Below are 16,846 nucleotides of genomic sequence, written 5' to 3' on the forward strand. Positions count from 1 at the left end.
TTCATCTGACCACATGACATTCTCCCAGTCCTCTGCTGTATCATCCATGTATCCATTTTGGTACAAACTCAACTCGTCGTGTTTGGAGGAAGAAGAATACTGAGTTGCATCCCAAGAACACCACACCTACTGTGAAGCATGGGGGTGGAAACATCATGCTTTGGGGCTGTTTTTCTGCTAAGGGGACAGGACGATTGATCCGTGTTAAGGAAAGAATGAATGGGGCCATGTATTGTGAGATTTTGAGCCAAAACCTCCTTCCATCACTGAGAGCTTTGAGTGGTTGACCAAATACTTATTTTCCACCATAATTTACAAATAAGGGCTTCACGGTGGGAGAGGGGTTAGTGCATCTGCCTCACAATACAAAAGGTCCTGCAGTCCTGGGTTCAATCTGTGTGGAGTTTGCATGTTCTCCCCGTGAATGCGTGGGTTCCCTCCGGGTACTCCGGCTTCCTCCCGCTTCCAAAGACATGCACCTGGGGATAGGTTGATTGGCAACACTAAAATTGGCCCTAGTGTGTGAATGTGAGTGTGAATGTTGTCTGTCTATCTGTGTTGGCCCTGCGATGAGGTGCCGACTTGTCCAGGGTGTACCCCGCCTTCCGCCCGATTGTAGCTGAAATAGGCACAAGCGCCCCCCGCGACCCCAAAGGGAATAAGCGGTAGGAAATGGATGGATGGAAGGAACAAACGACTATTAATGTTATATATGTACAAACCCCGTTTCAAAGCATTGTTTCCTCTATAGAAATAAAAAACAGATGAAATGAAACTGTTACTTTATTGATACTTATATTGAAAATGTGTTTTTTGTCTTAAAAATCCTTTTCTATAAAATAGGTTTTGAAAGGAAGTGGGGGGAGCACGGTGGAACAGGGGTTAGTGCATCTGCCTCACAATACGAAGGTCCTGAGTAGTCCTGGGTTCAATCCCGGGCTCAGGATCTTTCTGTGTGGAGTTTGCATGTTCTCCCCGTGAATGCGTGGGTTCCCTCCAGGTACTCCGCATCCTCCCACCGCCAAAGACAAGCACCTGGTGGTAGGTTGATTGGCAACACTAAATTGGCCCTAGTGTGTGAATGTGAGTGTGAATGTTGTCTGTCTATCTGTGTTGGCCCTGCAATGAGGTGGCGACTTGTCCAGGGTGTACACCGCCTACCGCCCAAATGCAGCTGAGATAGGCTCCAGTGACCCCCCACGACCCCAAAAGGGACAAGCGGTCAACAATGAATGGTTGGATGAAAGGAAGTGTAGGCTTGTCTTGTACATTATGTTTATTATTTTATTTTTACCGCATTGACATAAATACAAGACAGTGTTGTTTTCCCCTGGGGAAACAGTCTAAAACAGGCCAGTTGTCTTAAATCCATAACTGGTATTTTACTGATTTTTTTTTTTGTTCTTGTTTTTGTCTTAACCAAAAACAGGTCTTGTAAAAACTGGGCTTGTGTTATACTGAACGTCATTTTACACTCAGGTCTATACAATGGTAGCATTATAATGGTGAGATTAGCATTGCGCAAAGGGTCTGATCAGATTATGCAGGTGCACCTAATTAAATCCAAACTGCTGTTTTTTGATGGTTGGGATGTGTTGGAATCGGCGCCCAAACATTCAATCTTCTTTGGCGCGGGTGTGAATTCCGAGCCAAACATCTGGCAAAGTAGGTCGGTGGGAAGTTTTTTCTCCCAGCCGCTCGCCTCTCCTCGTCAATGGCAATGTGACTAAGACGGATAGAGTCGTGGGAGTACGGAGGGGTATCTGTGTCGTCTCTTCATCTGGTAACAATCTAATGATAGCCGTTCTCTTGGGAATATGTAAACGAGGGTAATCAGTAAATAGGAAAGGGTAATTATTATTTGGGAAAAAAATGGGAATTTTTCATTCCCAAATCACTTGTAAATTATTGAACCCATTTTCCAAAGTGCTGGATGGATCCTGAATATTTGATACAAGAATGTTCCTTGGGGGGTGATTGAATGTTACTATTTAAATGTACTAAATCCCCCTCAAAAGCAACGTGATGTATCTGCCACTTCATTGCTTTGGAAATGGTTTCTCTTTCCCTCGTCATAATGATGTGTACTTGCAGGAATTAATTATTTCAATTATTTCTGCAGCTTTTGCCAGGCGCCGTACTTCAGGTGGTTTCCGTGTTTACTAAAAGGGCCTCGGATATGAAAATGTGGCGACAAAGAAGTTGGATTATTCACGGCGCCACAATAGCGTTGCCATTCATCATAAGACAAAGGAGAATCTTGCTGGCTTTGACGTAGATGGAGAGCAGCCACAGGGGCATTATTCAGTCTTTCCAAGAAAAAAAATTAAAATGGGGGAGTACGCATTTCCAATTGTGCTTATGAATGCAAACAAAGTCTTGCCGTGAGGAATATTAATATTTTTCCGCAAGTCGGAGAATGAATATTAAGTATTCTGATGCTACGTAGTGCCGGTGGTTTGTGGGTAAACAGACGACATGTGTTTTATTAAGGTGAATAATAAAAAAGCGTTTGCAAGTGTTGTTTAAAAATGCAGTTGCAGGTGTGGCCACAGGATGGCAGTATAAACCATGGAATATTTTGCAGAGGGTGGTCAAACTACCAAATTAAAGATTATCTTTATTATTGGCCTGCACGTGGAGTGCAACACATCATAACCATTATAATCAACAATATAATTTGTTAATTAGTTAATTGCAACTAAATACAAATGTATGTTTTTTTGTCTAATCATAATAATCAATTGTTTCATACCTACAATCATTGCAATAAATTACGGTGGAAAATTGTTGAATTACGTTATATTTATAAATGATTAACTGTTAACTTGTAATCAAGGTTTCCATACCCTTTACATTATGAAAAAAAATACTAATTTTGATGATTTAAAATATATCGCGAATTTTAAATATCATTATCAATGTTAAAATAGTTTAAACATTGCCACAGAAGATTTTGAATTGACTGATTTTTTTTATTTAATTATTTGTTCCTTAAATTTATTTAGGGTGCACAGCTTTGTATTTTGAGATTAGCTTTGCATACTCCAAGCCTGAGCGGTACATCGTCCGCTTCCTCCCCGCGTCGGAAAAGTCCACGTGGAACAATCCGAAGCGGTTGCTGAATCCTTCCGCCCATTCAAAGTTGTCCAGGAGCGACCATGCAAAGTATCCGCGGACGTCGACGCCGTCTTCTCTGATTGCTAGATTGATCACATCAACCTTAGTAAGTCAATATAAAACAGGTATGATGTACTAAACTATGATGTACCTTTTTCCACTTCCTGGATTGTGTCCTTGTAAAAGTCAGCACGCTGAGCATCTTCCATTACCACCGGTCCCACTTGAGAGAAGCCGTTTTCAGTGATGTAGACCGCCGGGTTACGGAAAGTGTCCTGTGAGGTCAAAAACAAAAATAGCCATCTTAAGGCCTGATATATTAAGATCTAAATACCTGATATATTAAGATCTTAATAGTGTGTACTATAAGTGGGCGTGTTGCGTGTGATCTCCTGAAACTGCGTGTGCAATTGACAAATGGTGCAGACTGCATTATTTAAATGAGGATTTTGTGTGTACTTTACGAGGCATTACCACAGAGACACGCTAATTGGCTGCACACTCATGTTATCATGCTCTTACATGTGGCATTTTGCTATGTTTTCAAACAAGCAGTTGACCTGTACCACTTTTTCTGGGCATTTTAAAAGCAGTTGTGCGGTGCATTCATTATGACATTACTTATTTTATTTTTTTTTATTTACCACTGGAGAGAGGCTGCACTACTGTGGTCAAGACACAAAAAAATGCACACTTAAATACGTTTTTATTACATAGGATGTTCTTAATGAATATTGTATGTGAAAAAAATTAATTAAAAAAAGAATAAATGACAATAAAATGCATCAACTGACTTAGTTTTAATCAGCTCCTTAAGTGATCAAGCAGCTATGAAATTATAAAAGGATGTTGCTGAAGATATTATTTTATTTCTGGCTGTCCAAACGTACAAACAAGTAGAACGAAGGGTTCTGATGTTTCTGACAACAACTTGCACTTTAAAAAGCACAAAGTGATCAGCGTTTTGTGTTGCATGATCCGACTGGTGACTGGCAAAAGCAGAATTTTTTCAGTATTTTTCCGCTATTATTGTCACAAACACAGTATTGTGAGCTGTTTAACAATACCTCTCCATAATATAACAATAAATATTGTACTGTGAGATCAATATCAAAAATGTATCGTATCGTGAAATTTTTATATCGTAACATCCCTACTCTGTTGTGGGCATTTTTATGATCAGCATATATTTTGCATTTAAATGAAGACAGAGACGCAAATTGGATTGCACGCCTTATTTTGCTCAGTGGTTAGCGTGTCCGCCTAGAGACTGGAAGGTCGTGAGTTCAATCCTCGGCCGAGTCATACCAAAGACTATAAAAATGGGACCCATTGTCTACCTGCTTGGCAATCAGCATCAAGGGTCAGAATTGGGGGTTAAATCACCAAAATGATTCCAGAGCGTGGCAACTACTGCTGCTCACTGCTCCCCTCACCTCCCTGAACATGGGTATGGGTCAAATGAAGACCTAGTGTGGGTGTGACTACCGTTGGGACTTTAACGTTATTCTGTTCACTTAACAGACGCAATCCCTTTTGCACACATTTAGTAAATCAGCTTTGCGTTGGCCATCAAGTTTGCACATGTTTTAGCACACGCACACCGTTAGTAATTTAGGCACTTTGTGTATTCAATTTTCCATTACCTTAATGTATTTCAGGAGCTTCCGTAAGCCACAAGGCACCACAGCCAGCCATGACACTCCACAAATAGTCCAATCAGGATCAAAGACTTCTTCCACATCACGGTCGTTCTTCATGGACATCCCCTTCTTGCATTTCCTCTCAGCTTTGACCTTTCGGGATGTGTAGTAATTCAGGGCAAAGAAGTCCGCAGTGCCAAGCACAGGAGGTTCATGTTCTGAGAAAGTAGGAAGTCTTGAGTCGCCGTTGTATCCCACCTTACAGCTTTGAGCGTCAATGGCAGCTCTCATCGTTTCAGGATAATCCCCTGTGACAAACAGCGGCCAGGCAAACCATCCAAGAGTGAACACTAGGCAGCGATTGGAAGCGGCGACGTCATCAGCGCAGTCGGAGCGTAGCGGCTCGAGCCAGTCGCTATTGATCGCAAGCGACACCATTCCGCCTTGCGTTGGCCTGTAGAGGGAGTGGTAGCTGTGCCAAGCCATGGCGTGGGCTCGCAGCATGTTGTGGCCCACCAGGTATGCCGCTGTTCCCGGTTCTTTTATCCCCGGAGCGTGGACGGCGTCCTCATGGCCCAGCTTGGCGCATACGTGCGGCTCGTTGATAGTGAGCCAAAGTTTGACGCGGTCGCCGAACGTTTGGAAGCAAAAGCGGGCATAGCTGTCAAATATGGCGGCCATGAGGGGCGCTTTCCATCCACCTTGGTCCTGGAGGGCTTGAGGCAGGTCGAAGTGGTACAACGTCACCAAAGGGCGCACGTGACTTGACAGCAAATCATCAATGACCTTGTTGTAGTACTGCACACCTGTAAGCAATTTAATCAGCAAATGGCTTAAAGGGGAACATTATCACCAGACCTATGTAAGCGTCAATATATACCTTGATGGTGCAGAAAAAAGACCATATATTTTTTTAACCGATTTCCGAAATCTAAATGGGTGAATTTTGGCGAATTAAAAGCCTTTCTGTTTATCGCTCATGTGGTGATGACGTCAGAACGTGACGTCTCCGAGGTAATACAGCCGCCATTTTCATTTTCAACACATTACAAACACTGGGTCTCAGCTCTGTTATTTTCCGTTTTTTGGACTATTTTTTGGAACCTTGGAGACATCATGCCTCGTCGGTGTGTTGTCGGAGGGTGTAACAACACTAACGGAGGGATTCAAGTTGCACCACTGGCCCGAAGATGCGAAAGTGTCTGCCGCCTGACCCCCATTGAATGTACCAAAGCGTCTCCACATTTTACCGGCGATGACAGACATGGCACAGAGATGTATGGATAACCTGCAGATGCATTTGCAGTGACAAAGTCAACGAAATCACAAAGGTGAGTTTTGTTAATGTTGACTTATGTGCTAATCAGACATATTTGGTTGTGGCGTGACTGCCAGCTAATCGATGCTAACATGCTATGCTAATCGACGCTAACATGCTATTTACCGGCGGTGCTAAGGCAGACATGGCACAGAGATGTATGGATAACCTGCAGATGCATTTGCAACGATAAAGTCAACAAATTCACAAAGGTGAGTTTTGTTGATGTTGACTGCCAGCTAATCGATGTTAACATGCTACACTAATCGATGCTAACATGCTATTTACCGGCGGTGCTGAAGCAGACATGGCACAGAGATGTATGGATAACCTGCAGATGCATTTGCAACGATAAAGTCAACAAATTCACAAAGGTGAGTTTTGTTGATGTTGACTGCCAGCTAATCGATGTTAACATGCTACACTAATCGATGCTAACATGCTATTTACCGGCGGTGCTGAAGCAGACATGGCACAGAGATGTATGGATAACCTGCTGATGCATTTGCAACAATATTACGTTTCCTTCCACCCACATTTAATGCGAAAAAAACACTTACCAATCGACGGATTTAAGTTGCTCCAGTGTCAAGAGATGCGAAAGTCCGGATCGTTTGGTCTGCACTTTTTACCGGCGATGCTAATGCAGCTATTCGGCCATGCTATGGCTATGAATAGCGTCAATAGCTATTTGCTCAATAGCTTCAGTTTCTTCTTCAATACTTTCATACTCCAACCATCCGTTTCAACACATGCGTAATCTGTTGAATCGCTTAAACCGCTGAAATCCGAGTCTGAATCCGAGCTAATGTTGCTATATCTTGCTGTGGTATCTGCCATTGTTTGTTTACATTGGCAGCACTGTATGACGTCACAGGGAAATGGATAGTCGCATAGCAAATAGCGAAAATCAAGCACTTTAAAGCTTTTTTTAGGGATATTCTGGGACCGGTAAAATTTTGAAAAAAACTTCAAAAAATACAACAAGCCACTGGGAACTGATTTTTATTGTTTTTAACCCTTTTGAAATTGTGATAGGGTTCCCCTTTAAAGGCCTACTGAAAGCCACTACTACCAACCACGCAGTCGGATAGTTTATATATCAACGTGAATGACTGCTCGCTGACTGCTCTTGTTGCAAAAAAGCTAAGTATCGTTCTATCCGTGTGATTTTAACTGTTTTGCAGCTTTATTTACAACTTCTCGAACATATTTAATAGTTCAATTTAACTTGCAAATCACCTGATCTCTGTCTCACCACTTCGCCCTCAGCTAGCTAGCTGCTAAGCTAACGAGGCTAGCGGAGAAAGGCAGCGCCGGTCTGAAGGAAGCTTCTCCCCCGCCACCGTGACCACCACTTCCCGAAGACAGCTGGCACCCCACTCGGCGACGGAAAGTTTCTGTGAGGATGGCTTCCTGCGCTTCGTGCACTTTACTCATGGATAGGTTGGCTTTGCTAGAGAGCCGTGTCCGCCAGTTAGAGCAGTGTAATTTCGTAACTTTAGATGTTGCGGACACATCTGCTAGCGTTAGCTGTAGCGAGCTAACTAGCCCAGCTTGTAGCAGCCCTAAGCGGCCTACAAGCTACGGTGTACCGGTTGAGACGCATAATAGATTTAGCCCTTTAGCTAGTCCTACACCCCAGTCTACCGGGCACCACACTTTAGTCATAGGGGACTCCATCACCCGAAACATAAAGCTTAGCAAACCAGCCACAATTAAGTGTATTCCCGGGGGCAGAGCACCTGACATTGAAGCTAATCTTAGGGAGCTAACTCGCAACAGGTCTAGTAAACACGTACAGCAGGCTAACCGCACCACTAGTTATGCGAATATAGTAATACACGTTGGCTCCAAAGACGTTAGGATGAGACAATCAGAGATTACAAAGAGAAACATAGCCAGGGCTTGTAATCTCGCCAGAAAGATGTCCAGGCATCGAGTAATTGTCTCTGGCCCCCTGCCTGGGAGAGGCAATGAGCCTGCTAGCCTGGGTATGGAGTCAGTTAAGCTAGAACTAGCCAGCGCCAGGCTGGATGATCCCTGTACACATAGCAATTTTTGTAGAATAATACACAACTCACAAAATGTTTTTTCTGCTGTGTCTATGACTACGTCAGAGTTAGATATGCGTTCTACTGAGGTGGCAAATTATGATGCGTTCAGTTTATCGCAGCGCCAAGTAGACAATCTGAAAATTCCCGTCATATCAATTCCTAGATATGGTCGTAATTATTTTAAGTACACTGCGCATAATAAACGCAACATTATTAATATTGCTACTACGGATAATTTTATCAACAACTCCTTAAAACAGCCCACTACCTATAATATGGGCTTTTTAAACATCAGATCTTTGTCTCCCAAAACGTTATTAGTCAATGAGGTCATTAGAGACAACAACCTTAACGTCATCGGTCTTAGCGAAACCTGGCTTAAACCAGACGACTTTTTCGCGATAAATGAGGCATCCCCTCCTAACTATACGAATGCGCATATTGCCCGTCACCTCAAAAGGGGAGTGGGTGTCGCACTAATATGCAACAAAAACTTTAACTTTAGTCCTAACTTAAATAATAAATATAAATCGTTTGAGGTGCTCTCTATGAAGTCTGCCACACCTCTGCCTCTGTGCCTGGCCGTTATCTACCGCCCCCCAGGGCCATATTCGGACTTTATTAGTGAATTCTCAGAGTTTGTTGCTGATCTAGTGACGCACGCCGATAATATAATTATAATGGGGGACTTTAATATCCATATGAATACCCCATTGGACCCACCGTGCGTGGCGCTCCAGACTATAATTGATAGCTGTGGTCTTACACAAATAATAAATGAACCGACGCATCGCAGCGGTAATACAATAGACCTAGTGCTTGTCAGAGGTATCACCGTTTCCAAAGTTATGATACTCCCGTATACTAAAGTAATGTTCGATCATTACCTTATAAAATTCGAAGTTCAGACTCATGTTCGGCAAGCTAATAATAATAATAACTGCTATAGCAGCCGCAACATTAATGCTGCCACAACGACGACTCTTGCGGACCTACTGCCCTCGGTAATGGCACCATTCCCAAAGTATGTGGGCTCTATTGATAACCTCACTAACAACTTTAACAACGCCATGCGCGAAACCATTGATAGTATAGCATCGCTGAAGTCAAAAAAGGCTCCAAAAAGGCGTACGCCATGGTTTACTGAAGAAACTAGAGCTCAGAAATTATTATGTAGAAAGCTGGAACGCAAATGGCGCACGACTAAACTTGAGGTGCACCATCAAGCATGGAGTGATAGTTTAATAACTTATAAACGCATGCTTACCTTAGCTAAAACTAATTATTACTCAAATCTCATCCGCATTAATAAAAACGATCCAAAATTTTTGTTTAGTACAGTAGCATCGCTAACCCAACAAGGGACTCCTTCCAGTAGCTCCACCCATTCGGCAGATGACTTTATGAAGTTCTTTAATAAGAAAATTGAACTTATTAGAAAGGAGATTAAAGACAATGCGTCCCAGCTACAACTGGGTTATAGTAACACAGATACGACTGTATATACAGCGGATACTGCAAATATCCAAAATAGTTTCTCTCGTTTTGATGAAATAACATTAGAAAGATTGTTACAACGTGTAAATGGAATAAAACAAACATGTTTACTTGACCCACTTCCTGGGAAACTTATCAAGGAGCTTTTTGTGTTATTAGGTCCATCAGTGCTAAATATTATAAACTTATCACTTTCCTCGGGCACTGTTCCCCTTGCATTCAAAAAAGCGGTTATTCATCCTCTCCTTAAAAGACCTAACCTCGATCCTGACCTCATGGTAAACTACCGACCGGTGTCTCACCTTCCCTTTATTTCGAAAATCCTCGAAAAAATTGTTGCAGAGCAGCTAAATGAACACTTAGCGTTTAACAATCTATGTGAAACCTTTCAATCCGGTTTCAGGGCAAATCACTCGACTGAGACAGCCCTCGCAAAATTGACTAATGATCTATTGCTAACGATGGACTCTGATGCGTCATCTATGTTGCTGCTCCTTGATCTTAGCGCTGCTTTCGATACCGTCGATCATAATATTTTATTAGAGCGTATCAAAACACGAATTGGTATGTCAGACTCAGCCCTGTCTTGGTTTAACTCTTATCTTACTGATAGGATTCAGTGCGTCTCCCATAACAGTGTGACCTCGAACTATGTTAAGGTAATGTGTGGAGTTCCCCAGGGTTCGGTCCTTGGCCCTGTACTCTTCAGCATCTACATGCTGCCGCTGGGTGACGTCATACGCAAATACGGTATTAGCTTTCACTGTTATGCTGATGACACCCAACTCTACATGCCCCTAAAGCTGACCAACACGCCGGACTGTAGTCAGTTGGAAGCGTGTCTTAATGAAATTAAACAATGGATGTCCGCTAACTTTTTGCAACTTAATGCCAAAAAAACGGAAATGCTGATTATCGGTCCCGCTAGACACCGACCTCTATTTAATAATACAACTTTAACATTTGACAACCAAATAATAAAACAAGGTGACTCTGTAAAAAATCTGGGTGTTATCTTCGACCCAACTCTCTCCTTTGAGTCACACATTAAAAGCGTTACTAAAACGGCCTTCTTTCATCTCCGCAATATCGCTAAAATTCGCTCCATTTTGTCCACTAAAGACGCCGAGATCATTATCCATGCGTTTGTTACGTCTCGTCTCGATTACTGTAACGTATTATTTTCGGGTCTCCCCATGTCTAGCATTAAAAGATTACAGTTGGTACAAAATGCGGCTGCTAGACTTTTGACAAGAACAAGAAAGTTTGATCATATTACGCCTGTACTGGCTCACCTGCACTGGCTTCCTGTGCACTTAAGATGTGACTTTAAGGTTTTACTACTTACGTATAAAATACTACACGGTCTAGCTCCAGCCTATCTTGCCGATTGTATTGTACCGTATGTCCCGGCAAGAAATCTGCGTTCAAAAGACTCCGGCTTATTAGTGATTCCTAGAGCCCAAAAAAAGTCTGCGGGCTATAGAGCGTTTTCCGTTCGGGCTCCAGTACTCTGGAATGCCCTCCCGGTAAGAGTTTGAGATGCTGCCTCAGTAGAAGCATTTAAGTCTCACCTTAAAACTCATCTGTATACTCTAGCCTTTAAATAGACCTCCTTTTTAGACCAGTTGATCTGCCGCTTCTTTTCTTTCTCCTATGTCCCCCCCTCCCTGTGGAGGGGGTCCGGTCCGATGACCATGGATGAAGTACTGGCTGTCCAGAGTCGAGACCCAGGATGGACCGCTCGCCTGTATCGGTTGGGGACATCTCTACGCTGCTGATCCGCCTCCGCTTGAGATGGTTTCCTGTGGACGGGACTCTCGCTGCTGTCTTGGATCCGCTTGAACTGAACTCTCGCGGCTGTGTTGGAGCCACTATGGATTGAACTTTCACAGTATCATGTTAGACCCGGTCGACATCCATTGCTTTCGGTCCCCTAGAGGGGGGGGGTTGCCCACATCTGAGGTCCTCTCCAAGGTTTCTCATAGTCAGCATTGTCACTGGCGTCCCACTGGATGTGAATTCTCCCTGCCCACTGGGTGTGAGTTTTCCTTGCCCTTTTGTGGGTTCTTCCGAGGATGTTGTAGTCGTAATGATTTCTGCAGTCCTTTGAGACATTTGTGATTTGGGGCTATATAAATAAACATTGATTGATTGATATATCAATGATGAAATATTAACATTGCAACACATGCCTATACGGCCTTTTTAGTTTACTAAATTGCAATTGAAAATTTCGCGCAAAGTGTCCTGTTGAAAATGTCGCGGAATGATGACGCTTATGTTGACGCGTGCTTGTGACTCTATTGGTTGGAGCGGACATTTTATCCCAGCACCACTTACGGCTAAAAGTCGTCCGATATAATCTCATAATTACACAGTATTTTGGACATCTGTGTTGATGAATCTTTTGCAATTTGTTCGATTAACAATAGAGACTATAAAGAAGAATGCTGTTGGTGGAAAGCGGTGGATTGCAGCTGCCTTTAGCAACACAAACACAGCCGTTTTTTTCTTGTTTGTTGTGAAGCTTTACTATGGAACAGAGCGGTCAAGCGAACATGTTTCTCTACCACATGTCAACCGGAAGGTTTCGGTGAGAAAATTGTGGTAATAAGTTGGCTCCTACCGGAGACAAGAGTGAGCTTGCGTCCTCCTGCAGCAGCTGTCAATGAGGCAGCTGCGACTTTCTTGGCTCCTCCATGGCTTCCATCAGAGACACTGGCGGTCACCACACTCCTCCGACTTTCAGGTATGACTTTAAAATCTCACTACAACACTAATAACACAATAAGCAGATAAGGGATTTTCCAAAATTATCCTTGTAAATGTGTCTAATAACATCTGAATTGCTCTCACTGCCCCTTTAGTCTCACTATCCTCATCCACGAATCTTTCATCCTCGCTCAAATTAATGGGGAAATTGTCGTTTTCTCGCTCCGAATCGCTCTTGCTGCTGGTGGCTATGATTATAAACAATGTGAGGATGTGAGGAGTCCTACAACCCGTGACGTCACGCGCACATCATCTGCTACTTCCGGTACAGGGAAGGCTTTTTAATTAGCGACCAAAAGTTGCGAACTTTATAGTCGATGTTCTCTACTAAATCCTTTCAGCAAAAATATGGCAATATTGCGAAATGATCAAGTATTACACATAGAATGGACCTGCTATCCCCGTCTAAATAAGAAAATCTCATTTCAGTAGGCCTTTAACTGTGCGTTATACTTCGTACCTTTTTGGTTGACATGCCCCGTGGTCCCATCAGGAAGGAGGCGTGCCCAGGACAGAGACAGACGATAATGGGTCAGTCCAAGCTGCCTGATGCACGCCAAATCTTTTTCCCACAATTCATAGCTGTTGCAGGATACATCGCCAGTTTGCCCCCCACACACTCTCCCCTCATGGCAGAAAGTGTCCCAGATACTTGGACCCTTGCCGTCTGCGTGCCAGCCACCTTGAACGAACAAAAAAAAAAAAACATGCATACAAAATTAATAACCCTTCAACATCCAGTTTACTTCCTGTTTGTGCTGTAACATCACTACCAGGTTGCCCACATGTTAACACAAGTTAGTAACAACAACCAATGTTAAACAACGCCAAATCAATCAATCAATCAATGTTTACTTATATAGCCCTAAATCTGTGGTCTCAAAGGGCTGCACAAACCACTACGACATCCTCGGTAGGCCCACATAAGGACAAGGAAAACTCACACCCAGTGGGACGTCGGTGACAATGATGACTATGAGAACCTTGGAGAGGAGGAAAACAATGGATGTCGAGCGGGTCTAACATGATACTGTGAAAGTTCAATCCATAATGGATCCAACACAGTCGCGAGAGTCCAGTCCAAAGCGGATCCAACAGAGCAGCGAGAGTCCCGTTCACAGCGGAGCCAGCAGGAAACCATCCCAAGCGGAGGTGGATCAGCAGCGCAGAGATGTCCCCAGCCGATACACAGGCAAGCAGTACATGGCCACCGGATCGGACCGGACCCCCTCCACAAGGGAGAGTGGGACATAGGAGAAAAAGAAAAGAAACGGCAGATCAACTGGTCTAAAAAGGGAGTCTATTTAAAGGCTAGAGTATACAAATGAGTTTTAAGGTGAGACTTAAATGCTTCTACTGTGGTGGCATCTCAAACGTTTACCGGGAGGGCATTCCAGAGTACTGGAGCCCGAAATGAAAAAGCTCTATAGCCCGCAGACTTTTTTTGGGCTTTGGGAATCACTACTAAGCCGGTCCTTTGAACGCAGATTTCTTGCCGAGACATATGGTACAATACAATCGGCAAGGTAGGATGGAGCTAGACCGTGTAGTATTTTATACGCAAGTAGTAAAACTTGTGTGCCTCAAAGGATATAAATAAAAATAAATAAACCATACAATTACCAAGTCTGATAAGTCTGCTTGCCAACCACCTCGAACTAACAAAATCCAAGAAACATTTATGTCAAAAATATTAATAACCCTTCGACGTCCGTTTAACTTCCTGTTTGTGCTGTGAAGTCACTACCAGGTTGCCCACATGTTAGCGCAAGTTAGGAACAAGTTAACAAATAATGTTCATCAGCGCTAAAAAAAACATAAAGTAACTAAGTCTGATAAGTCTGCGTGCCAGCCGCATCGAACAAATAAAAGCAAAAAAACATATGTCTAAAAGATTAAAAACACCTTCAACATCCGGTTTACTTCTCGTTTGTGCTGTGACGTCACTACCGAGTTACCAACATGTCATTAACAAGTTAACAACTGATTAAACAATGCCAAATAAACCATCAAGTAACTAAGTCTAATATGTCTGCTTGCCAACCACTTCAAACTAAAAAAAACAAAAAAACATTTGTCAAAAATATTAACACCTTCGACGTCCAGTTTATTCCCCGTCTGTGTTGTGACGTCACTACCAGGTTGCCCACGTTAACGCAAGTTAAGTAACAAGTAAACAACTGATGTTAACAACGCCAAAAAAAACATAAAGTAACTAAATCTAATAATAAGTCTGCTTGCTAGCCGTCTTAATCGAGCAAAAACAAAAATATTTATGTCAAAAAGATTAATAACCCTTCAACGTCCGGTTTACTTCCCGTTTCTGTTGTGACGTCACTAGCAATTTCCCACATGTTGGCGCAAGTTAATAACAAGTTAACAACTAATGTTATACAACGCCAAATAAACCATAAAGTAACAAAGCCTGAGAAGTCTGCGTCCTAGCTGCCTCGAACGAACAAAAACAAAAAAACATATGTCTAAAAGATTAATAACACCTTCAACGTCCGGTTTACTTCCCGTTTGTGTTGTAATGTCTCACTGCCAGGTTTCCCACATGTTAGCGAGCGCAATTTAACCTGTGACTCCCAAACAATTTGCCATCGTATTTGATGCCATTCCAACAGATGTTATTATGTTGTACAGGGCTTACACCCTCCTCTTTCTGCTGTAAAAATTGTGAATGATCCACTTGACACTACTGTGGGGAAACTTTGCTTTGATCAGAAAAACTGAAAAATCTGCATCTTATTCCAAAATGACTGTGTGTCTGTCTCCTATGTAATTGCCCTCTGGAATAATGTTGTAAATGACATCTGTTGGGTCAAAACGTGGTCCCTTCCTAATAACAATGTCAAAGAGATATATTTTAAAATCATTCATCGTCATTACCCTGTAAAGACTGTAATGGTTAGATAGAAGGACATTGATGTTACCTGCACCTTTTGTAACATGCATCCAGAGACTGTTAACCACTTGTTTTGGACTTGTGAAAACACTCGATCACTATGGCAGGGCATCTGTCGCTTCATCCTGGACAATCAATATTCATGACAAATTTGTGCTTTGCTCTAAAGATGTGATTTTTGGTTTTACACTGTATGAACAAAAATTTAAAAAGTAATTGTACCTTCGCAACATCATTATTCTATTGGCTAAGTTTTATATTCATAAATGTAAGTTTCTCAATACCCGATCCTATCTTTTGTGCCTTTTAAAAAAGATTTTGAACTTTACATTAAAACACTCTCTACATCTAACAACAAAAAAGCTGTGAAAACGATGATGCTGTGCTCCAAATTTAAGTTATTTCATGAATCTGAATGAGCCTGTGGCTTTGCACTTTGTTTATTATATATATATATATTTGTATTTTATTTTTGTTATTTTTAATTTACAACCCCCTGGCGCTGTTTTCATAATGTTTTATATTGTTCTTTGACTTACTGTTTGTAATTGTTGAAATGTATAAATAAACATTTTAAAAAGGAAGGTACCACCAAAAAAAAAAAAAACGAGCACAATTTAGTAACAAGTTAACAACTCATACTAAACAACGCAAAAAAAAACATAAAGTAACTAAGTCTGATAGGCACATATGCAATCGAGAGCCTTAAGAATAGTCTACCTTAAATGATGTTGAAAATGACGCAGTACAAGCGGTAGAACGGATAGATGGATGGACGCCGAATTCGAATGTTTGTCCTGCTTTTCTACATACCTTCAATTTGATAGGCTGCAGTCGCTGCACCCCACGCAACATCACGCGGAAACATGTTTTAACCGGTTCATGTTTCGCTAGAGTGCTTATTTTATGCTCATAATAATTGTATCGTTTATATGTGGTAAAAGCTGGCAGCCAAAGCGACTAAACAGAGCGAGACGCTACCAACCCGGAAGTGATTTGCGGTGACGCTTGGGACTCTGAAAATGTCAATAAATAATTTAATTATCTTAGCATTAATGTAGTTTTGTCACACAATCTATTTATTTTACAGTCACTATACTGTATTTGTTTTTGTTTTTTTCAAGTTAAATGCCCTACTGATATTGTCGAATTTTACGTGCCTCCGTAAAGGCAGCATCAGTGTAATCAAAACAAGTTAAAGCAAAGTTTTTATTGAAAAAAAAAACATGTATTTAAATGTACATGTATGTAAATAGCTGACAAAGGGCATAACACGCAATTATAACTTTAAAGTTTAAGTGTATGTAAAGATTTATACCACTAGATGACAGTAGAGTAAAGAAAGTGATGCCTTCAGGAACAGCTTCAACACACGGTAAATTCCAGCCTAGGAATTATGGTGGTGCATTTACCAACTTTAGTCTTGGCACACAGGAGGAGCTAAGCCCAGAGCTTTGAGTTTTGGACTATTTTTTATTATTATTACCCATACTTACATTTTTAACTATAAGTTAATAACAAACATATT

At 41.9% G+C, this 16,846-nt stretch overlaps 1 protein-coding gene across 3 annotated transcripts; it reads right to left on the minus strand.

Moving 5' to 3' along the window:
* Positions 1-1,357: 1,357 nt before the first annotated feature.
* On the minus strand, positions 1,358-16,307 carry LOC133560712 (cytosolic beta-glucosidase). 3 transcript variants are annotated; one of them, XM_061913550.1, is made up of 6 exons: positions 16,132-16,271; positions 15,353-15,443; positions 12,871-13,092; positions 4,767-5,569; positions 3,272-3,395; positions 1,358-3,203 (listed from the first exon to the last, which is right to left on the minus strand). In XM_061913550.1, exons 2-6 carry the CDS (start codon positions 15,366-15,368, stop codon positions 3,001-3,003), a joined length of 1,368 nt encoding a protein of 455 aa, XP_061769534.1. In that variant the 5' UTR covers positions 15,369-15,443; positions 16,132-16,271; the 3' UTR covers positions 1,358-3,000. The 3 variants fall into 3 exon arrangements, with proteins under 3 accessions (XP_061769534.1, XP_061769533.1, XP_061769532.1); XM_061913549.1 differs by having other exon boundaries at positions 15,347-15,443; XM_061913548.1 differs by lacking the exon at positions 15,353-15,443 and having other exon boundaries at positions 16,132-16,307.
* Between the last annotated feature and the right edge of the window lie 539 nt (positions 16,308-16,846).

The sequence above is a fragment of the Nerophis ophidion genome, linkage group LG10, assembly GCF_033978795.1.
Source record: "Nerophis ophidion isolate RoL-2023_Sa linkage group LG10, RoL_Noph_v1.0, whole genome shotgun sequence".
NCBI classification, from domain to species: Eukaryota; Metazoa; Chordata; class Actinopteri; order Syngnathiformes; family Syngnathidae; genus Nerophis; species Nerophis ophidion.